The sequence below is a fragment of the Takifugu flavidus genome, chromosome 6, assembly GCF_003711565.1.
Source record: "Takifugu flavidus isolate HTHZ2018 chromosome 6, ASM371156v2, whole genome shotgun sequence".
Classification (NCBI taxonomy): domain Eukaryota; kingdom Metazoa; phylum Chordata; class Actinopteri; order Tetraodontiformes; family Tetraodontidae; genus Takifugu; species Takifugu flavidus.
The window spans coordinates 16,322,958-16,347,027 of NC_079525.1; the positions used below are offsets into that span (position 1 = coordinate 16,322,958).

Consider the following 24,070-nt stretch of genomic DNA (forward strand, 5'->3'; position numbering starts at 1 on the left):
ATATTTTGAGAATGATGACAAATGGTAGCTGTAAATTTATTTAACAATAACAGTCCTTACTGAGGAAATTATAAAATACTGATTGTACTTTTGACTGTTTGACATTGTTGAGGATTTATTAGTAAAACTACCAGAGATTGTAGAAGGAAAATTGAAATCACTGGTAAATTTTACAGTTCTACTTCATACATGTGATAACATAGAGAACAACCAGAGTTTTACATGTTTGCGCTTTTATACTGAATTATTTTAGCACCTTCCCGTTTAAAAGAAATGATCAGAGGAGCTGCAACAAGTTATTTGAACACTAAAGCGGTAGTGATAGTGGAGCTCATGTGTCCATGTGCTAGCTACTCAGTCTATAGGGGATGGACCTGGGACCTTAGGATCTTCAGTCGATGGAACAGTCAAGACTTTACCTTCAGGCTGTTTCATTAACCACTGGTGGTTCAGTTCACAGTTGCTAACTTATTTAGAAAAGCTTCTAGGCTGGTCTCACTCTTTCCCATACATTTGAATGATAGGAGTGTTTTCCAAACCTCATTATATATGAGGACCGCTGACATGTGGAAGTGCATTTGCTACGATTGTTTGATCTCTACATTCTAAAATATTCTGTTGTTTGATTTTATTGTGACCAATATATTTAAGTCTTAAGAATAGACAAACACTGCATAAACATAGCAGTTTATTTATGGTTTCTTTATTTTAGACTTTTATTAGATGAAAAAGGCTTTAGCCAGTGTTTCCTCTGAGACAGTGCATGTGATCTCTGCATGCCCATAAACCCTTTAAATAAATCTATTACCAATGGTCAAAAATGAATCGGGTTTTTTTAATATTTAAGAGTGGGTGTCTGATAATGCAACATAGAATACTTCTGAATTTTTATGACGGCTATTCAAAGATAGCCAACTCAAACTCCGTATTTGATTTGAACTAAAGGCCTGTGTAGCTGTGAATTTCCATGGATGAATTCGAATTATTTATTCATTTGTTAAAGGATAAAAACACGTAACACGTGCTCTCAAATTGCCAAAAATTAACGAATAAAGACATGGTTTTAATGTGTTGGTGTAAGTTGCAGTAAGTATTTAATGATGAATGCATGAAGAGGCTGCGCACACGAGCGTTTCCAGCCCCTGAGCCGCAGTACTACAGCTGAAGTCCTCTTGGTGACGCTCTGCCGACATCACAGTCAGCCCCCAACACACACGCGCACACACGTACGCGCGCGCGACCTCCGCTCGATCGTTTCGTTCGGATCCTCCATCACACAGTCGGGACGCAGACGTTGGCCTGCGGCGGCGGCAGAAGCGGCTACCTGTGCGTCACCGCGGGAGTGCGCCGCGCTGTCTTCGTGTCATTGTACTTTATCGGAAACAGAACGCCCGGTCCGCTTTGGCGAAGGGGCTGAGTCACACAGAGACGAGAAGAGGGAGGAGACGGCTGAAGTGAAGTTAATTAGGCGGCTGGAAGGGGAATAAGCAAGGCGGTGACGCTGTGGATATATACCTGTTCCTTTGACAAGAATGGCGAGAGATCACGTTGCAGTCGCTCTCCTCAGAAATATTTGGGTGGCCACCGCGGTTCTTCTTGGAGCTCAAGGTAAGACGAACACCCACACGAGCTGTTGACGTGATCGCACGGCTCACGGCGCACACTGAGCCGGCTTTGGATGACCATGTGCACGCTCAGATGCGTTCGGTTGTGCCAACTGTGTCGCGTCTTGTTTCCCCTCTTGAACAGTGGAGGAAAAGTTTCCCGCAGACTACACCGCTTGTTTGCGTGCGCGGAGTTTCGCTTCACGCCATGGCGAGGTGTGTCCCACCCTCTGCTACTCCGTGTCCCAATTCAGCTGCGAAAGACAGGTGACTCTGGAGGGAACCTAATCCCTAGTGAGCCATCAAGGCTGATTTGTAATCTGTGTTTACCTGTTGGAAAGTGTCTGGCATGGCAAATTACTCCCAATTAGACCCAGTCAGGGGAATTGAAACATGAAACGACCCACTCCTCTGTAGACAATGCTTTAACTTTAATTGTTTAGGATTATTCATTACATCTAGGCTATTAAAGGATAAGGCGTGAAAGAGGGGGATAACGAAGATGAAATATACGACTAATTAACACCAGCCTCAGCCGGTATTACGTCCCCCTGCTGTCTGCACGTATATTTTATGGTGTAGTCTTATATCAATTCAATTATATTTAAGTAGAATAACAATAATCATAAAAGAGAGCTAAATCAGTTGATATAAAACAATACTTTAGCTTTAAATAGAAACAATGACAGGTAAGATTGTGCAAGTCAATATCTGAGATAAATATCAAAATATTTCTGTTCATATAATTTGGATTATTTGTCAAAAGGAAATATGAACTGGTCAAAAAAGATTTAAAGCAAAATAAGATTTAGATCAATGACAAATAATGAAAACCAATAATATAACCTTAAAAGCCTGGAGGCAGTTATCTCTCCCACAGTCACAGTTGTGAGATACTCTGCTTTAACCACTCTTGAACCTGTACTGTCGCCTGTTGTCACAGTAGATTAGAATGTTTCGTTAGTATTAGAAATATTTCTAGTATAATAAGTATTGCGTTTTTTCTTTTAATTCCTATTCCATTCTATATAATATACAGAAGCCATATAATGATGCATTGCTCAGGCACTGACGTAAAGGTAGACCCTTTTAGCCACTTCTTTTGCCATTCTGGTTTATAAGTGCATGCCTCCTAACCCTGATCATAATCCCAAACACTAGCTAACATAAATTGTCAACAAAGACAAATTTGACAAAAATGTTGCAGGACAGATACATTTTAGATGTTGTAACTCCCCAAAACAGCATTAATGTAATAATTTGACTTCTGGGTGACATCTGATAAGTGTGTTGATAATTGGAGCGAGAATGACTCAGTTGAATGTTCAGCACATCCTAAAATACACGGTGGACCTTGGGTGTTAGGAACTGTTTCTTAAAGAAAAAGCAGAGGGCCAGTGTCCCATATGCAAAATTAATATTTAGGGGGCATTTTACATCTAAGTCAGTAAATAGTGAAATTCCACATGGTAAAATAAAACTCCACAATTAGCCTTTTTATAGTATCTTACATGTGCATACCTTAAGAAATATTAAATTCTTTACCTTGGACATATCTACTTTGAGACATAATTTGAAGACAATAAAAAAATAAAATAATCGAAACTAGAAAATCACTTGTTGAGAGCAGGCATCAGCCAAGCAAGTCATTTGACACATCTTATTGCTTACACCTGTAGTGTAGCATGTACACCTCATTCTGTACACACAGTAGTAGTACAAGGCTACATAGGTGGTTGCATTATGATGAAAGCCCCGGGGCTTTTAAATTTAAAGATCAAAGGAATGACATTTCATATTGGTGATGTTCCAGATTGCTGTGCCTTGGCTAATTTTCAACATTTCCTGAACATTTCATTAAAATCCATTCATAACAGTTGTTTTTCAAAATCAGACGGCTGTAATTTTCGGCTGTAACAAACTCCTTTGTGGAGATATGTGCAGATTTTGTCACGTGAGAATGTGTCAGGTGCAAATCCAGTTTGTGTCAGATAAAAAGAGAATCAGAAAATCAATACTTTTTCCACATTTTTGGACATTTTGTCAAAAAATAAAAGTGTTTGTAGTAAAAGTCAGTAGTTTGCGACGGTTATAATAATCTCAACATCTTTTAAACAGATTACCGTATTTTCACGACCATAAGGTGCACTGTATTAAAAGGCGCAGTCTCAGTTATGGGTGCCATTTGTTACGATACATGGTTGTAGAGGACCCGAACGCAGGCCAGGACACAGTGGTGGAGTAGTCAACAGCTTTATTTACAGGGAAGGGGAGCACACACTGACGACAGGAAACAGTCCTCCTGGACCACAGGGGGATCGGGAGGCAGCGTCCGCCCGTCACAGGTCCATCGGCGAGTCCCCACAACCTGCCTAAATATGCAACAAGATGTAAATTGCCTACAGGTGTGCCCGCCTGCAGTGCCAGCTGCACCCAATTGTGCTCAACACCACACCCTGCAGGCCAAAGACAGACACAAACCAGAAATCCCAACACCATTTCTGTATTTAAAACATACATAAGGCGTACTGTATTATTAGGCGCATGCTGAAACATACAGTAGAAAATGACAATGGAAGTAACAGTGAGTTTCGACAAAATATTCATTCTTCCGCCACAAAACCATCAAAGTTTTCATCTTTTGTATCTGAATTAAACAGCTGCACTATTTCAATGTCCAACATCCTGAATTCCTCTTCTTAATCATCTTAATCGGACTCACCAACCGGTTCCGGTTTAGCTTTGAGTTTGTGAAAGCTCTTACAATACATGAAGACGGTATCATAGCCCATGCGTCTACAATCCACCCGCATATGGTGGCATAACTTGCCCGCCGCTGCCTCATAGTCTTTGTGAAGGAGTGTTCGCCTTCCGTCATCCAGCGCTCTGTCCGTTTCCGTGGCAGCCGAGAACCACGGTGAACGACGACTTCTCGTGCCCCATTGTGCGTATCGCCACCGTGCTGGAGGGATCTCATCCATGTTGGTGATGTGGCTGGGCGCGGTTATCTTGTTGCGGCAGTAGGTGTGGAAGATGACTACCCTCTCCTGGTAATCCGCTGGCAGCCGCTGCGCAACAGTTATCCTTGCACGTATGGAGAGATGCCGCCTCCTCATAAAGCGAAAACACTAAGATTGCTCGATTGCCATTTTCAGCCGCATATTCGATGGCCTGCAGTTTAAAGTAAGCCTCATTCATACGCGTCTGACTTGACCGACGCCATTTTAGGGGATCTTTACGCGTAGGTGTGCCGCTAATCGATTGGCGGAGCGTTTACCGTAGTGCACCCACCAAAGGCGCACAGCAGATTTTGGAACTCAGTCCACACACAAGGCGCACCACATTATAAGGCGCACCGTTGATTTTTGAGAAAATCTCAGTGTTTTAGGTGTGCCTTATAGTCGTGAAAATACGGTAATCATTAAATCAATAATAGTAGCTGCTATTTAGATTCAAGAAAAATAAAATAACTAAATAGCATAAACATTTATAAAAAAAGGAATTTAAAAACTGCAATAACTTGACAGTGTGAAGTAAAACTGAGCTTTTAAAAAGAGATACCATTGATAATTTAGGTCACCATGCACCTACATAACACAACATATACACATGTATTTATATCATTGTGAGGATGGACATACTTTTATCTAGTGCCTTGCCATTACCTTAACCATCACAACTAAATATCCAAGTCTAACTTTAACCTAATCCCGATTCTAACCTGAACCTTTAAAGCACTTCCTAAGACTCAAAGAGCCCTTTGAAGTTGTAAGGACCATGCAAAATCTCCTACAAATGTCCTGACGTCGCTAGTAAAAGACAATTTTTGGTCTATAGTATGTAGCATATACAAGAACACACACCCTTGTACTTGTATCTTTGTGAAGACAATTCATTATCTAGCTACTTGATTTGATTATCTAGCTACCATAACCCTCCATACCATAACTAAAACCCAACCCATTAAACTGTTTTGAGGACCAGCCAAAATGTCCTCACTTCCCAAAGGTGTCCTCACTTTGCTAGTAGACTGCATTTTTGGTATTCAATCTGTAAATACAAGAACACACATGCACTTACCCACCTGTCTGAATTTGTGTCGGCAGGGTTGAACCCACCTTGGTGTCTATGATGATGAGTGGCTTGGTTAGCTTATCATTATATTGGTAGGGCGGTGCTCTGCTTAGCATTAGCATCAGAGTGGCAAAGTGTGATTATTACCGATTTCTTTTTTGTGACTCATCTTGTGTTGCGAGTAGCCTTGTCTTTTTTTGTTGTCAATGTTTTATATCAAGAGCTGCAGCTAGAGGATCCACCTATATTGGCCTGCTGGGGTATCATGGTGCCTTTATCGATTCAGTAATATGACTGAATCTGTAAAAGCTTGATATTACCACTATCACCACTCTAGTAGAAAAATGTCACCACAATGCAATTGGAATGCAGTTTATATTTAAAATACAAGCTTGATCTATAAAATAAAACATTACAACTTTCAAACAAATTTGAACACCCTTTGTGTACATTTATAATACATTTTCAAAAGGTTTTCTAAATAAGAAAGTTGAAGAAAGTCTTTTTAGGGCATTTATTTTTCTCAGATTAAGTGAAATCGCAGAAGGCTTACAGGGAGAAAACATGCCTCAACATGTATAAGGATAGGTAAAAAAAACAAAAACAAGGTAGTCATACCGAACGGATTTTTGTCACTTGATCTCCTGAATCCTGCGACTGCAAAAGGTATGTCTCTGCTTTCTGTTCATGTTTGATGGCAGATGGGAGACTAAATGCCAAAGAGTAGGAATTGTATGTGTGTTTGTGTGCACATGCATGTGTGTGCCTGCCTGCCTGTTTTCCCTTTTAATAATTGTCACATTCTGAATTTCAAATGAGTAACCAGCTTGATATTGGACTGGTTCTTCTACCCATGATGTCCTATGAAATCAGTCATCATCAAACAGTGGAACTGCTGACTGTGAAACAGAATGTTAAAAATAATTTGTGGTCCACTAGTTTGTCAGTAGTCCACTAGTTGTCTTTAGAAAAATATAGATAGTTTTTATTTTGGGACAGAGTTTCAGGGCCACACTGATTAACATCCAAGTCTGTGTAGGTCTTTCTTTCAAAAAGTACAACTACATTTTTAAGCCACATTGAAAATTACAGTTTTTTGGGGGGACTTGGAGCATAAAGTTGCAAAGTTTCGAATATGAAGTCGTACTTTTCTGATCATCATCGTTTTATCCAAGTCCTTGTGGCTCGTCCAAAGATTTAGGACCACATTGGAAAATACGGTTATTTGAAGACTTTGAGGATAAAACTTTAAATTTCTGAGCCTAAAGTCGTAAATTTACGAGAATAAAGTTGTAAATTAACGTGAAAAAGACACTGTTCCATCCAAGTCTGTGGTTCTTACTTAAGAAAAGACCCAGTTTCTTATACTTTTTACAGTTATTTTCAGTGGGTCTTGTTCACGTTAATTGACAGCTCCTCAGTCCACAATGGGTGAAAACAGATCCCACCTAGATGAGTCACCACCTCATTGCAGGACCCTATATGAGCATTTGTGGGTTCAGTACCTTGCTCAAGGGTACCTGGGCAGTGCTCTGAAGGTGTTCTGGCACCTCCCCCTACTACCAGAACACCTTCCATGTTTTGTCTGCAGTGGGATTCGAACCAAGAACCCACAGGCCAATAGACTGAGCTACCACTTTATTCTAATGTATTTATGACTTTATTCTTGCAGTCTAAAAAAAAAAGGTTTTAAATGTGGTGCTAAAACTCCACAACATTTTTATCTTGTGATTCATTCAACAGATCAAAATTGAGTATTGTTTAAATCTTTTTATTCACAAAATCCAAACCTGTCAGGTCGATATGTAAGATGTCTGTTTTCCTCCACTGGTAATTACAGTAAGTAGAAATAACTTTATCAGGCACATCAGGACATTTATTCTGCTATTGTTCATATGTCTGACTTCATGAAAGCTTTTAGCATTCACAAGTGGAAAGCAGATAAACTAAAATTATTACTATTGTCACAGATTTTAAGAAGGAAAAAAGGACAAATCCTTCTGGGGAAAAAAAAGAATAAATGAGAAACACTGCCTTTGCAGTGGACAGACATGAATCACTCACTACTATATAGGTCTTGACCTGCAGTTAGCAGCACACTTGATGGTAGCTCTTGCAGGCAAGACGCGCAGTAGTAATCATCCCCAGAGAGCCTGAGCTCGTTTAGAGCATATTAATGACTCATGCCATCACAAACTGCATGGTAATGCTGAGGGTTTGTTTTGTCTGGGTGTTTGTGTGTGGTTGTGTTTTAATGAATGAAGGGTGCTGCTGCAGTTTTCCATGTTAATCTGGCCTGCTTTTTAATCTGGTTTTACCCTCTTTCAATGATCAATTATGTGTGGAGGTTTTTTTGGTAGGATAAATTGACTGTGGAAACTGTAATTGAATTGAATTGTTAGTGAAACCAAGTTTGCTCTCATGCAACATGTAATCTCCATAATCACACAATATTGCAACTGCCTTGATCATTGTGAGCATGACACCAGAACTCAAAATGCTTCTTTGCTCTCCTGCCCTCAAGGCTGCAGTCTGAATCCTGCATATGGCTTTTATGTTTATAACTGAATACAAAATCAAGCATTTGTGGTAAAACAATCATTTAAAAAATGGTCAAATAAACTGAAATTTATTCACAAAGACCTTTTCAGTGTTTTTTCTGGATGGTGGAGAGGTAGTAGAGGTTGAATTGTCTATTTTGAGAATGTTTTAGCAAACATGTCCAGCATTCACAACTATTATATTCTCCTGCTGGTCAATGTTTCTTCTCCAGTCAAAGAACACTGGTGAAAAACAAAAATCGCTTTCACCATTTGTGTGGGGATGCAACTCTGGGTCAGCTTAGTGTGACTTTTTGATTTTATATTTTTAAACTGAAAGGAAAATTGATGTCTTGCTGCCGATATTTGAATCAACAGCATCATATAGAATTGACACTCGGTGATATTGAAGGGCAATTTCCTGCTGGATTGAGGGCATGGAGTTTATTGATAACGATAGAGTATGTATGCATGTATCGATTTTCGCGCGTGTGTTTGATAGTGTGTCTCTAACGATGTGTGCCTGTGGTTGACTGGTGTTTTTAATCTGATCCTTGGCTTAATGAGGCTCAAGACTGGTTTGCCACCATTTGCCAATCATTAGCAGGCAACCAGAAGGCTCTCCTCTCATCCAATCAATCGATCAATCTTTATATAGCGTCTGTTACAATCAGAATTGTTTCTAGGTACTTTACATAGGCCTGACCCTCAACAAGCAACAGTGGCAAGGAAAAAGAGACTGATTAGGTAAAGAAGAGAGATTAGGTAGAACATAGAAATACATTATATTATTTAAAATAAGTTGCCGGTAGAGTCGGGTTGGGTGGGTCAGCGGGGTCGGCGGTCAGTAGGTCAGCATGCAGCTCTGATGGCGGCGATACCTGTAGATAATTACAGAAGGGGGGGGGGGGGGGGCAGAAAAACTACACAAGAAATAACATCACAAGTCTACTTGGAGAGGAGAGGAGACCATGACCCAGTGGGGTGACAGAGGCTTGTCAGGTGATCATGTTTCTGGACCCCGGCAGCCTCGGCCTATAGCAGCATAACTAAGATGTTAACCTAATAATTAGACGACCCTGTCTCATCTCCTCTCCTCTCCTCCTGTTTTCAATTTCTCTACTACCTCCTCACTGTTTTTTCAAAGATTTTAGAAATTCACCAGTCTTCATTTAGGGAAATAATCTTTAAATGGAGAGACTCTGGGAATGTGGCCACTCTCCCAGTCACAGTTAGTCCAGGAGGACAACAGAAACTCATCAGTGAGGTAGAGAAAGTGACAACCAAAAGTTGAAAGTGTCATTGGAGCTGACTAACATCAGTGTTCATGAGTCAACATCTGCTCTAGTAAAACACTGAACAGGGAGGTTGAAATGGGAGCACACCATGAAGTCTTTAATAAAAAGTTTGTTTCATAAACTTGCTGCATGTCTGCAATTTATGAAAGACTACATTGACATGTTACGTTATTTCACAACCTATTTATTCATACATTTTTTATAGTTTGAAAGTCTTTAAACTGATGGCATTATATTACAGAGTGAGGTATAGTTGACCCCCCCACCCAAAAAAAAAAAAATCTTTTTAAATCAGTGTATGACTTTATAATTTTATTTACCTCCTCACATCTATAAATAACCAGCCTGTTCTGTGCAGCCTGATTAGAAACAGGTTGTGGGGGTGAGGCCAGCAACCATCGAGGCAGAAAGCATCGTAAGAATCAGCCTATAAGGGGATGAAGATGACAGTGGTGATGATGGATGGACTTTATTATTCCTAAACTGGGAAGTTTGTTGTGTTGCTGCATTGAATTAAAGAAGCATTAAGGAAACTGAAGTAACTACATAGTGAGAACATCTTATAGTAAATCAAATATATATACTACAACTATATACAAGCAAGTACCAAAGATATTAAAATGTCTAATGTGCAAACATACAGTGTATGAGGTACATTTAGATGGACTATGCACATTATTATTATTATTATTGTTATTGTTGTTGTTATTAGTAGTAGTAGTATTATGCAATACAGTCAGTAAGGGAATATTTGTTTCAATAATTAAAAAGGCAGGATGTAATTGAATGGGACAGAGACATCAGGATGAAACATCTCTGCTGGCCAGCAGTGAACTGTTGTAGAGAGTTATTGATTTGGGCAGGAATGATTTCCTGTATCTGTCCTTGTGACAATGGAGCTGCACCAGCCTTTTACTCGCCCCGTCCATCCAGCTGGTGGTAGAGAGGGCGGTTATCCACGATGGACAGCAGTCTGCTCAGTGGTGTTCTCTCTGCCAACACAGTAAAAGTGTCCAGATTGCTGCTAATGACAGAGCTGGCCTTCTTAATCAGTTTGTTAAGTCTGTTAACATCGCTGACTCCAAATCTGCTTCCCCAGCAGAACACAGCAAAGAAACCTGCACTGTCCATGACAGACTGGTGAAAGAGCTCCACCATTGTGCTGATTCCTTACCTCCGTTAATATTCTTTGCATTGGGATCATTTCTTAAATGAAATGCGTTGCCGCTTGGCACTTGTGCGTGTCTGTTAATCAAATGTCTGCTTTGGTGCTTTTGGGGCTCATTTGCATAATGCAAGCTAATGTCTCCCATCCTCCACCTCTTGCTTCTCCTCATTCACAAGTGACTACTGTTCACACTCCAGCACATTTCTATGCAAGTCACACATGTAAAAATATACTGGTCATTTCAATGCCACATTTTTGAATGTAGGATCCCTGTTTTTTTTCAGAAATGCCCTGAAATAAATGGCTGTGCATAAAGAGCTAAGACACAAGTGGATATGACAATTAATTTTGTGAAGGTATATCTTCTTGCAGAGAGCAACTTTTCTGCCTGAAAGTGTACTCACTGAGGGTATTGTTAATTTAATTAAAATTAATGCAGTTTTATTTGTAGACTCGTCTCTATTTTAACTGTTGAATTCACCACTAGATGCCATGAGCAAAACATACTCTAGTCAAGCAGTACAGGTTGACTGACAGACAGGTTGAATGCACAGACTCAAACACTTTCTGTTCAGAAAACACAACACTTCTATGTCTGTGCTAAGGGGGAGCTTCATGAATTGCCTTGATTCTGAAAAAATTATAATGCTCTATTTATCTTTGTGTATTTTATGGCTGTTTGCTGTTTTTATGACTGCCATGCTGTCCTTGCAAATATTATTCATCTTATTTTCACTTTATCCCTTTTGGGGAGACAGACCCTGCCTTTGCGCATTTGTGAGTTCAATACCCTGTTCAAAGGTACTACCAGAACACCTGCCACCCTCTGCTTCTCAGCCCAGTCCCCAACAGACTAGCTACCACTGCCCCTTAAATTTATTACTGGTGAACTGCATTGAATTGCACTGTGATTCTCTAAACAATTTGTATTCAGTAAAATAATCAATGGAACTGCTCCGACAGCAACACAAATTTATCGAGTAGGACCATGGATAAATAAACCATAAACCATCACGGATCATCTCTTTACCCTTGCTGGGGTGCTTGAGGGGAGTTGGGAGTTTGCCCAACCAGTCCACATGTGCTTTGTGGACTTGGAAAAGGCTTATGACCGGGTCCCCAGGAGCATCCTGTGGGGGTGCTCCGGGAGTATGGGGTGGATGGTCCCTTGATAAGGGCTGTCCAGTCCCTCTACCGAAGGAGCAGGAGCATGGTCCGGATAGCCAGTTGTAAGTCAGACTCGAGGGTTGGACTCCGCCAGGGCTGCCCTTTGTCACCGGTTCTATTCATAACTTTTATGGACAGAATTTCTAGGCGCAGCCGGGGAGTGGAGGGTGTCGAGTTTGGTGGGCAGGAGATCTCGTGGCTGCCTTTTGCGGATAATGTAGTTCTTCTGGCGCCATCGAGCAGGGACCTCCAACAAATGTTGGGACGGTTCGTGACCGAGTGTGAAGCGGCAGGGATGCGGATCAGCACCTCCAAGTCAGAGTCCATGGTCCTCACTCGGAAAAAGGTAGAGTGCCTTCTCGGGTCGGGGAGGAGGACCTGCCTCAGGTGCAGGAGTTCAAGTATCTCAGGATCTTGTTCACGAGTGATAGTAAGATGGAATGTGAAATCAACAGGCGGATCAGAGCGGCGTCAACAGTGATAAGGGCGCTTAACCAATCTGTTGTGGTGAAGAAGGAGCTGAGCTGGAAGGTAAAGCTCTCGATTTACCGGTCGATCTACGTCCCAATCCTCACCTATGGCCATCAATGTTGGGTGATGACTGAAAGAACGAGATAGTGGATACAAGCGGCCGAAATGAGTTTCCTCCGCAGGGTGGCCGGGCTCAGCCTTAGAGATAGGGTGAGAAGCTCAGACATCCGGGAGGAGCTCGAAGTAGAACCGCTGCTTCTCCGGACATGTCCCACCGGGAGGAGGCCTCATGGCCGGCCCAGGACTAGGTGGAGAGATTACATTTCTCGCCTGGCTTGGGAGCGGCTGGGGAGAGGGCTGTCTGGGCATCCCTCCTGAAGCTGCTGCCCCGCTACCCAGATCCGGGTAAGCGGGAGAAAATGAAAACGTTTATAAAGGCAAATGGTTTCCCAAATGCTATAATGTGATTGTTGGTCACATTTTAATTTTGTGGCCTTTTTAAATGTACGATATCACGATTAATGAATACAGAATGATAAATTGCTCTTTTAGCCATAGTGTGTAGAATTTGGCTCATCAAAATGTCTTCTCTTTTCCTCTATTTCCTACAGTGTTTGGACAAACATGATTCCTTGTCACTCAGCCAGAAGTGACTTTGTCAGTAGCTGCATTGGTAAGAGGATCCACTCCAAGTGGGCTTTAATTAGACCTGCATAAAACTGCAGAAGAGATTAGTGTGCTTACTTGTAAATAGCCTCTGTCAAACATCTGTCATCTACGGCTGTGTGTCATTGTGATCACCATCAAGATTGAGGGCAAAAAGGTTTACTTATGCATAGCTGTGGCTGAACATATTTTTCATTGATTTTCTCCCTAATTTGGCATGAGAGCAAAAATCCAAAAACGATCCTGTTGGTTTTGTGAAGAATGCTGTTTTTTGAGATAACCAGATAACAGTCTTTTTGGTCGTTTGGTATTCACGCCTCAATAAATGCACATGGGGTTTTTCCACTTCTCTTGGATCATTTTGCAGGTGTGACAGAAAAAAGAACTACAAATGTCTGCAGGCATGCACACACACAGTTGTTACCTTAAGATAGTTTGGATTTCATTCTTGGTGAATGTTCTTTTATGCGGGTGCTCCATTTGTTCTGCTGAACTGTAATAACTGGAAATACAAGTTCTTTGTTAACGGTTCATTTCGATTGTAAATAACTTTCTATGCTGTAAATCCTTCAGTTTTTACTCTTACCGTAGTGTTTGACACACACATTTCCATGAAAATGTAAAAACTTATTATATCGCTTATCAGGATATTGTCAGTTTTACGAATAATTACTCCTCAAACCAGTTTGTTCAAGATTCAAGATGTACTTTATTCATCCCCGTAGGGAAATTGAATTGTAGTAGCAGCCTAACGTGGATTAATATAACTGTAGTCTAGGTTTTGTATTTACAAAGTATAGAAATAGAATAAATAATTACAAATAAGATTAGAACGTTATAAGCATATATACAGCATATATTATAAGCATATATATATATATATATATATATACCACCACCATATATATATATATATATTATATATATATATATATACCCGCATAAAAGAAGCGACATGCAGACATTTATGTATGTGTGTATATATATATATATATATATATATATATATATATACACTGTGTGTGTGTATATATATATATATCGACCTGTCAGGTAGTCCACAGTTAGTTCACACTTTCTGTATCATTCAATAGAATTTCCCTTTAGAAGATCGCCTTTCAGACCTTCAATTTTCTCTTTCTCATTGAGAGATTATAGAAATGGACAGAATTCTCCAACTGTAATGTTGCAATGTAGTTACATATGAATGCAGAAACACATTTGATGGTGACCTCTTCACTAAACTTTTAATTCAAAGTTCTAAGTCAGGGGTGTCAAACATACGGCCCATGGGCCGAATCCGGCCCGCCTGGTGGTTCGGTACGGCCCGGGGAATAAATCTGAATTATTAACAAAAAAAAAAAAGAAATCTTGAAAATGTGTGATTCGTTTATTGTCCGCTAGGGGGCGCGACATTTTAGTACGCGCAGACAACATGAAAGCAACACTGCAGCGGAAGTAGGAGATGGTAGCATTGAACGTCTGTTCAGCGTCTGTTGGCGGCAATTGCATTATCCACTTTTCTCTTGGCCTCGCACCCTCATCAGCGAAATGTCTTTGTCAACAAGCAGAAAAGTGGACACAGAGTGTCGGATTTTTCAAGAAAAATGGACATATTCCTATATGTTCATGGAGGTGAATGGGAAACCCGTATGCCTAGTGTGCCAGCAGCAAGTTTCGGTGCTTAAAGAATACAATATTCGGCGCCATTATGCAACTCAGCATGGTGAAAAATACAGCAGCTTGCATGGAGAACTGAGAAAACAGAAGGTAAATGAAATGATGGTGCATCTGAGGAAACAGCAATCTGTTTTCACCCGGAGTCGAGAAGCCAGTGATGCTGCGGTGAAAGCTAGCTACCTAATTGCGAGCCAAATAGCATTAGCCTCAAAGCCATATATTGATGGAGAGTCAAAAACTGCATGCTGACGGCTGACAAAATTGTGTGTCCTGAGAAGCGACATGCAGACAGGATTTCGGACCTATTGGCAGATTTGGACCACCAAATGAAACGCAAAGTGGAGTCATTTCTGGCATTTTCTGTTGCGATTGATGATAGTACTGATATTACGGACATCGCTCAACTGGCCATATTCATTCGTGGAGTTGACAAGACTTTGACTGTCAGCGAGGAGTTTCTCGAGCTGGTGCCTATGACCGACACCACGGCATTTTCCGCTCCGTAGTTGGAGCGCTGGACAGAATCGGGGCGGACTGGTCACGTGCCGTAAGCCTGGCTGCTGATGGTGTGCCGTCAATGATCGGTAAAAAGGCAGGCATTGTGACAAAGTTCAGAGATAAAGTACAATCCACAAATAGAGGGGGTAATTTTTGGACATTTCATTGTATTTTGCATCAGGAGGTATTATGCAGCCAAATTTCTAAAAATGGATCACACCATGGAGGTGGTTGTCCGAACTGTTAATTTAATCCGAGCCAGAGGTCTCAATCATCGTCAGTTTGACAGCCTTCTCAGTGACTGCAGCATTACCCATGGTGTGCTTTCCCACACGGAAGTACGATGGTTAAGCAGAGGTGCTGTGCTGAAGCGCTTCTTTGATTTACGTGGCAAAATTGGTCAATTCATGGAGAAAAAAAGTAAACCTGTTAAGGAATTACAGTGCCATCTGTGGCTGCAGGACCTTGCGTTTATGGTTGACATTACTGAGCACTTGAATAATCTCAACAAAATGTTGCAAGGACGCAAAAAAATCATAACACAGTATTATGACAGCATACGTGCATTCAAGCTAAAGCTCAGGTTATGGGAGACGCAGATAGCAAGCGGTGACACTGCTCATTTTCCCTGTTTAAAAGATATGTGCGCAGCAAGTGTTAATTTTGATTCACGGTTGTTGAGGGAGTTTGAGAAACGGATTTCAGGTTTTTAGACAGAATTTGCAGTTTTTTGCTCACCATTCAGTCAGAGCTTCTGATTTGCCCGTTGACATGCAACTTGAAATCATTGATTTGCAGTGTGATGTAGAATTGAAGGACAAATTTGCCTCTGTGGGCTTAGACACATTTTACAAGTACCTCCTACCAGGCTATCCTACACTGACAGCACTGGCTGCAAAAATTAGATTAGATTGTTGTCAATGTTGTCCATGTTTGGGACTACCTATCTTTGTGAGCAGGTTTTCTCACTAATGAACATTAATAAAACGAAGCTACGCTCAAAGCTCACACATAAGCAGTTAAATGAGATTCTGAAATTAGCTGCTTCTCAGGACATGATGCCTAATATTGATGCACTTGCAGGGTAAACGATGCCAAGTTTCAGGGGCAAATACTAAGCAAGACAAGTAATTGCTGTGAAAGTTATTCACTTGTTCAAATTGCTTTCAAGATGTTGAAAAAACAGTGCTTTTAAGTTCCACAAGGCTGTGACTAAATGTTTTGCAACATTGTTACTATCACTGTGATCAGTTTTATGCATCGCGCACTTAAATAAATGTTAAGACTTATTTAGTTACTAAGTAAAAGTGTTGTTAAAATTACTTTTTTAAGTTCTTAGGTTGTTCATAATGTATTTAGTAAAAGGAAAATTCATTTAATAAAGATTTTTTATAATTGACTTCTTCTTTGCACTAATTATTAGTATTAGTGACTAATACAAAGAAAAAATTGTGCTTATTGTTAGTTCAATGTAATTTTGCAATGAGTTTACTGGCCCGGCCCGCTTGAGATCAGATTAAGCTGTATTCGGCCCCAGACCAAAATGAGTTTGACACCACTGTTCTAAGTAATCTAAAAGGGTTCACACAGTTTTTCTTGAAACTTGATGTTAGATTTGAACTAATTCGATAAAGATAACTTAACCTTATGTTTCGCAATATGGAACAAAGTCTAAATGGATTCTAATCATATATCCGAAATATTGGAAAAATGGGCATGACTGTCTCATTAAAATGTTCTGCATGGTAACATATTTTAACCCTTTAAAGCCTGACACATCAAAAAATTGCCAGAAAATTCTAATTTTTTGGAAATGAAATGTTTGTTGAACTTTTTAACAAAATCCCAATTTTTTTTAAAATTTTGTTTATGACATTTTTTGTGTATCAAATATGATACATTCGGCGATTTCGGCAACTTTTAGCTCATGACTATGTTAACTTTAGACACAAAAACAAAGTTTGCCCATAACATTTTGACAATATAGAACATGAACAACAACATTTTTCTCTTTGGTTTTTTTGCATAGCACTTTTTAGCACAAATCAAATCAATCTTTATTTATATAGCGTCTTATACAATCAAAATTGTTTCAAGGCGCTTTCCAGAATCCCAGGGCCTAACCCCAGACAAGCAACAGTGGCAAGGAAAAACTCCCCTTTAACAGGAAGAAACCTTGAGCAGGACCAGGCTCATGTAGGGGGACCCTCCTGCTGATGGCCGGCTGGGTAAAGAGAGAGGAGAAGGGGGAGGACAGGTAGAGGATAGAATAGGTAGGAGAGGAGAGGGGTAGGGGAGAGGAGAGGGGTAGAGGAGAGGAGAGGAGAAGTAGAGTGAAGGGGAGGTAGAGGAGAGGAGAGGAGAAGGAGGAGGAGGGGAAAGAGGAGAGGAAGGGAGAGGAGAGCAGAGGAGAGCAGAGGAGAGGAGAGGAGAGGAGAGGCACAGAGCACAGAAACACACACAAAAAGACGATATACAATCACTTCAGCGGGGCCGGAGGTCATTATGCAGCTCCGAAGGCGGCGATACCTGTAAATAAATAGGGAGGGGAGGGGGGGGGGGGGGAAGCAGAAAAACTACACAAGAATCAGCATAACTAGTCTGCTTGATGAGGAGGAGGAAAGGAGAGGAGAGGAGAGGAAACCATGACCCAGTGGGGTGACAGAGGCCTGTCAGGTGATCATGTTTCCGGACCCCGGCAGCCTTGCCTATAACAGCATAACTAAGATGTGACCTAACGATTAGACGACCCCCTAAGTATGATAATCTGTCTATCTATGATAGTAACTGGAACTACAGAATTAGTAACAATAAGCTTTTTCAAAGAGGTAGGTTTTAAGTTTGATCTTAAAAGTAGCGATGGAGTCAGCCTCCTGTACCTGGACAGGGAGCTGGTTCCATAGCAGGGGGGCCTGGTAGCTAAATGCTCGGCCCCCCATTCTACTCCCAAAGACTCTGGGAACCACAAGTAGACCAGCATTCTGAGAGCGGAGCGGTCTATTGGGCTGATAAGGTATCACTAGCTCCTCCAGGTAGGATGGAGCTAGGCCTCTGAGGACCTTGTCGGTCAAAAGAAGGGTTTTAAAAATTATTCTAAATTTAACGGGCAGCCAATGAAGCGACGCCATTACAGGAGTTATGTGATCTCTTTTGTCAATACCTGTCAGAACTCTGGCTGCAGCATTTTGGATCAACTGGAGGCTTCTTAAAGAGTTGTTTGGACACCCTGATAATAAAGAGTTACAGTAGTCCAGCCTGGAAGTAACAAATGCATGGACTAACTTTTCAGCATCATGCCGCGTCAGCAGCTTCCTGATCTTTGTGATGTTCCTCAAGTGAAAAAAGGCACTTCTAGAGACTAATTTAATGTGTGAGTTGAAGGAGAGACTTTGATCAAAAGTTACTCCTAGATTCCTCACAGAGAGACTAGATGTTAATGAGATACCATCTAGAGTGATCATGTGATCTAATCTATTCCGAGAGGTTCAGGACCAAACACCATGACCTCAGTTTTTCCTGGGTTAAGGAGGAGGAAATTTGAAGACATCCAGGACTTTATGTCTTTAAGACAGGTCTGGAGCTCCACTAACTTCTCTGTCTCCTCGGGTTTCATGGATAAATAGAGCTGAGTGTCATCAGCATAACAATGAAAATGTATCCCATGCTGCCGAATAATGTTCCCTAAGGGAAGCATGTACAATGTGAAGAGGATTGGTCCAAGTACAGAACCTGAGGCACACTGCACAAGAGGCACACTGCAGCCTCTTTTATGGGGTGGTGTTGGAGTTGGTTCTGGAGAGGACAGTGTTCTGCCACACTTGATTTTGGTTTAGAAAAAAGAGAGGTCTCAGAATCTTGCGTATCAAATATGATACAAACGGCTTTTTTTGCCAGCTGCATTTTTATCATTTATCTTTGTTCTTTTCACGGTCTTCCCGTTGCATTATTTGTGCTTCCCATAAAATGAAACATAATGTCTGCAGTGCTTTCAACCTCTACTCATGATTTCAACTATCTACTCGTACCAAAGTTACTTTCCAAAGTCTTTTCCATGGACAGCACGCTGCTAATTTTCTTGTTAGCTGCAAAATGAATGAATGATCGTCCCTTCATGTGCATCCAGCTTTTTAACATATAATGCTTTTAGTCGCCCCCCCCCATCTTTTTGCTTGTGTTTCTGTCTAAGGTTAAGGCTTCAGGCATCTGAGCTGAAACAATAATTATTGTTAGAAATAAAAAGCATTTGCATATTTAGCAAAGAGTTGACTGCTTGTTTGCAGAATGTCAATGTATATTGATCTATTTTCTCATATTTATTAACTTGCTTATACCCCTTTCCCACCAACCATAAAAAACATAAACATCCGCTAATATCAGCTATATTACCTATCGGCTGTGGTTGAGTCAAGAAAATCAAGTATAGAAAAGCAAGGTTACTGCGAACTTCCTTGCTGCCTTCCATGTTGCTTTTCTATGTTTACTTCTTTCTTCTCTGGTGCATTTCTTTAGTCATGATATAAGAAATGCACCAGAAGGAAATCCCAGGTCTGCTTTCAGTGGACTCAGTTGCCTATTATTAGCGGGTTTCCACACTACTGTGTGAACACTAATTTTGTTGTGAAAGGGACTATATAATCCTTTTAAATGGGTAATAAGAGGATTACAAAATTGTTCTCATTCATGTATAAAACCTTATTTGAATGCTTGAGTCAAACATTTTCTCATATTTTCTCTAAAATGGCAACAGATTAATGAGCTGGTTTAAAACATCAATGCAACGCTCCTCACAGGAGGAGACTGATAATGTCAATTTCAGACATCTTATATTATAACTGAAACATTTTGCCCTTGCTTCAGGACTCAGGACTCTTGTTTTTCTATCATCACTTTTGATTTATTGCCACACACAAATAAACAAATCACAATGACTGATAAAAAAGTATGTTTTGACATTTCTAACTAAAAGAGTTGTAATATTATAGCCACTTTATTAGATGTCATTGTTTGGATGGGTTTGAAGGCAAATGTAGCTTGACCATTTACCTTAGGCATGATTTAAAGTAGAAAGGTAAAAGAAGCACTGCTGTATAACATTACTGCAGCAAGGACACTAACCAGAAAATAATTCATGACTGAATTTCTGTATATAAATCAAAAATGACATTTTTAAAATGTTTTATTCCACAAATAATTCAAGATTTACTTTATTCAATTTTACTTTACTTAATAATTAGGTAAGAGCTAAAATGTGACCTATTATCAATATTTTTGGCAGAGCATTTTAGACCATTCATAATGTGATAAAGTACTAGTACATTGTAAATATTAGCTGTAAATATTGGCTGATAGAAACCGATGAAATTGCCTTGTGTTCTGGCAGCCACAGCACTGGGCTGATCATTCCTTTATGGCCGACTTGTTTTGGGATGATAGTGAGCCTTATGTAATTGCTTGTTAGTGCTAAATGTGAACCATGCATTGGGGTAAATGCCAATTAGTCCAAAATGCTCAGAGAGGAAGGAACAGGATTCCAGCTATAACCTAAAGCATTCCATAGTTCTCAGGGTTTGCTTTTTACCCAGTGTTTGACCTGAAAAGACTTTCTGAACCTTTCTTTCCATTTTTTAAATCCCTTTTACTGAGATGATGAGGTTTTTTCCGCGGCAACTCCCGTGTGATGAGTGTCAACATACTGACCCCAGAGAGAGAAGAAGGAATGGTAGATGTGTTACAGAGTGGATCTGAACACCCCATCACTTTATAGTTACTGTCCTATTGCACTCCTCTGCTAAGATCATAGCAGCTGCAGAATAACCATTTTCCTGTTGAATATTTTCATCCAAGTGCTGCTTTCTGTTCTAAAAAATCCAGACAAACAAAAGCTGACAAATGAAATGGCAAAGCAGGCAGCTTCAAACTGCAGGCCAATTACTATTAGATGAGTTATATGGATCAGGAGAATGTTTTTGTCTCTTTTCTGTAAAAAAATGCTAAATGGGAATGATTATTGGTGAAAGCTAAATTGGCCTCATCGGCTAGTTAAAAGGAATGTTTTTCATTTTATTACCATGAACAACTGCTAAAATAAAGCTGAGTTCATTACAGCAAACATCACTCACCTCCTTACCTTTCTGATCATCCTCATTTTCAGTCTAATTTTGAGTTATTTCTTTATCACACTTCTCTGTTAGTGCTCTTGGGTTCAAATCAATGTCTGAACAGAAGATGCTGAGACTGTAACAACCCCATAACAAGACTACCCTGAATGCATTTCAATTAAAACAATGCTGTTTGAAATTTTATGAAAATCAAAGGGTTTTGAGTATTTTTTGAAGGCCAACTCTTTTAAGGCTGCAGCTATTGAATATTTTGGTAATCAAGTATTCTATTGAATATGCCATCAATTAATCAAATAAATGTATAAAACATAATTTTGCTCAATTAAAGCCTGATTATAAATATTCAATAGAAAACAAGACGGAGCACTTAATAACAACCAATTTGTTTCCTTTTTAAAAAATGTAACATTTATTTATAGACATGGCATGCAAATTAGTAGCTGTTGGTGAGCAGCTGATGCTATGCTAGCTCCATCTTGCAATGTACACACACCACGATGTTTTCCTTAATTTGTAAACTCAAAATGCTCTCAAACCAGCAACATTGTGTGTTGCTTCCTATTACAAATTTCGCTTTGCTGATTTTTGTTCCCGGCATCTGCCATCCTGTATAGCAACACTTCCATACGCGTTACAAAAAGTGCACTTTTGTCTTTTTCTGCTTTACAGGATATGCATAGCATGTTGTGTCACACTAAAAAGAATCCCTGCAAAACGTGAGCTTTAAAATTAATTAAACAATGCTTCGAGGCAGAGAAAATTCCTCGATCATTTTTTGTAATCAAGATACTCGAATTACTCGAGGAATCATTGCAGCCCTAGACTCTTTATATGTGAAGCAGATGTTTAACAAATAATGTCTATTTTTCCTATAGGCAGGAGACCACCCAATTTTTCTTCCTTTCACTTGTCAAAATGATGTATGAGTTTATTAAAGAATTCTGTCGACCCGTGGTAGAAACTACCAAAACCTGTACTCGCACTAAATGATCCTTAGCATGTCCAGTCACATTTGACCCCTAAACACCGGATTCACTGCTGGAACTCCACACCCTCTCTTTACCGTACCAAGGTTAGCCCCATGTCCTGTCCTGATTCAGTGGAACCACCCCGATTAGTTTATCCATGTCTAAGCACAGAAACGGATGCAATTTGAACAGAATGTCAACAGACATGCAACAGAAATAGAAAGCAGAAAAGAGGTGAAGAAAGATAAAAGAGTGTAGTTCTAGCTAACAAGCAACACCATGGAAAGGATATTATTTAGGTATGGGGTATGCTTTAACTACAAATGAAGAAGTTAAAGCATACCTCTTAATGATAATTACTAGAGAAGTCCCAATCACATTTTTTGCCACCCAGTCATTTAAGTTTGAGTATTTCCAGCTTTACATTTGCCCTGTTCCAGCCTACCACGACTAAGTTACGGCTATGCTTACTGCCACTCATGTTGCCTGAACAGTACATCCACCCCTACTATTACAATAGCACCACAATACACTCCTAGAGACATCGTCGCCTACTTGTTGACATTGTGCACCATAGAGCCATAAGGTTGCAAATAGCACCACTCAACTATATATTTATTTGCACCAACTCTCTGCAAATGTTTAGTCTTTACAAAATGGACAACGTAATATTACATTTTTAATACATCAGTGATCTGGATTTTTTTTCTGCCTAATTTCAGTCCTAGATAGATAGATAGATAGATATAGAATCCAGTTCCCAATTAAAACTATGTTGTGAATCATAACCTTAACAAAACGCATTCAAATGTTGCCCACCTAAATAATAAATTGCTGGTATTCACTTTATTGTTGAAAAGGGTTAGATAAATGGGTTGATAAATGGAATAACCTAAGCTGTGTCACATTCTCTGATTAAGTGGATGTAATTACAGTTATTTCATAGTGCAAGATGGATGGATTGATGGATGGATGGATGGGTGGATGTACAGAATCAACAAAAGCAAGTGAGAGAGGAGAGAGGAAAACAAGAGTAACCCAGTCTCCCTCTGAACTTCTCCATTATAAATATCCCTGGAGGCTTAAAGCTTCCATTTTCGTTTCCTGCTGTCTCCTCTGTACTTATGCTATGTTCTTCTCTGTGTGTCATTAATATGTGTTTTTCAAAGCAATGAGCTTGGCAAAAAGACACGCCAGCCAATTCTTTTTGGGGGAGAAGAAAGAACTTGTGAATCTGTGTGTGTCCGTGCAGTTGATGCCACAGGCAACATTTTGGATTTTTTTTTTCATGAAGGTATGATAGCATTAGCAGATTAGTTTTATTTCAGCATCCATGTAGCTGTTACTAGGTTGTAAACAATGATTATCAAACATTTTTAAAATTCATTATAAAACAGTGTTTTTTTCTACACCACCATATGTTTTCTTCTCATCCATATCCTCTGCTCTTCATTGTCTCACTTCTGCTTTAATTTTGCTTTATTACTTCCTGTGGTTTCAGTCTTGGAAAAGAATAGTTTTAAAAAAACACAAGCATTCATTATAAATACCAATAACCAGCAGTGATATCACATTTTAAATTTCTAACTGTAAGGATATCTTTTCAGTTATTAATCAATAATAAATAACAATTATAATTTAAACTAAATGTTACTGGTTCCGGAGGCCATCCATGCAGATTGCAGAAATTTTAATTAAAACCAAACATATGAATGATAAAAGCCACTCAAATCAGTGGATCTTAATCAACGATGAAATGCAAAACGCATTAATGCTTTTGGTGATGAGCTTCTCAGAGCTTTCTTTTTCCATCCTGT

At 39.8% G+C, this 24,070-nt stretch overlaps 1 protein-coding gene and 1 long non-coding RNA gene across 8 annotated transcripts in view; one reads left to right on the forward strand and one right to left on the reverse strand.

The window, feature by feature from the left end:
* Nucleotides 1–1,075: 1,075 nt before the first annotated feature.
* Nucleotides 1,076–1,803, reverse strand: LOC130528056 (uncharacterized). Its single transcript, XR_008951191.1, has 2 exons — nucleotides 1,516–1,803; nucleotides 1,076–1,449 (listed from the first exon to the last, which is right to left on the reverse strand). It is a non-coding gene; the product is annotated as an uncharacterized LOC130528056 (long non-coding RNA).
* The window catches only part of pvrl2l (PVR cell adhesion molecule related 2 like), a 198,559-nt gene continuing 175,807 nt past the window's right edge, over nucleotides 1,319–24,070 (forward strand). For 5 of the 7 annotated variants that reach the window (XM_057036967.1, XM_057036969.1, XM_057036966.1 and 2 more), the window contains exon 1: nucleotides 1,319–1,608. In XM_057036967.1, coding sequence (XP_056892947.1) covers nucleotides 1,533–1,608 — 76 coding nt within the window. In that variant the 5' untranslated portion in view covers nucleotides 1,319–1,532. Of the gene's footprint in view, nucleotides 1,609–12,933; nucleotides 12,996–24,070 lie in introns of all 7 variants that reach the window. The other 2 variants (XM_057036965.1, XM_057036968.1) reach the window with 2 other exon arrangements.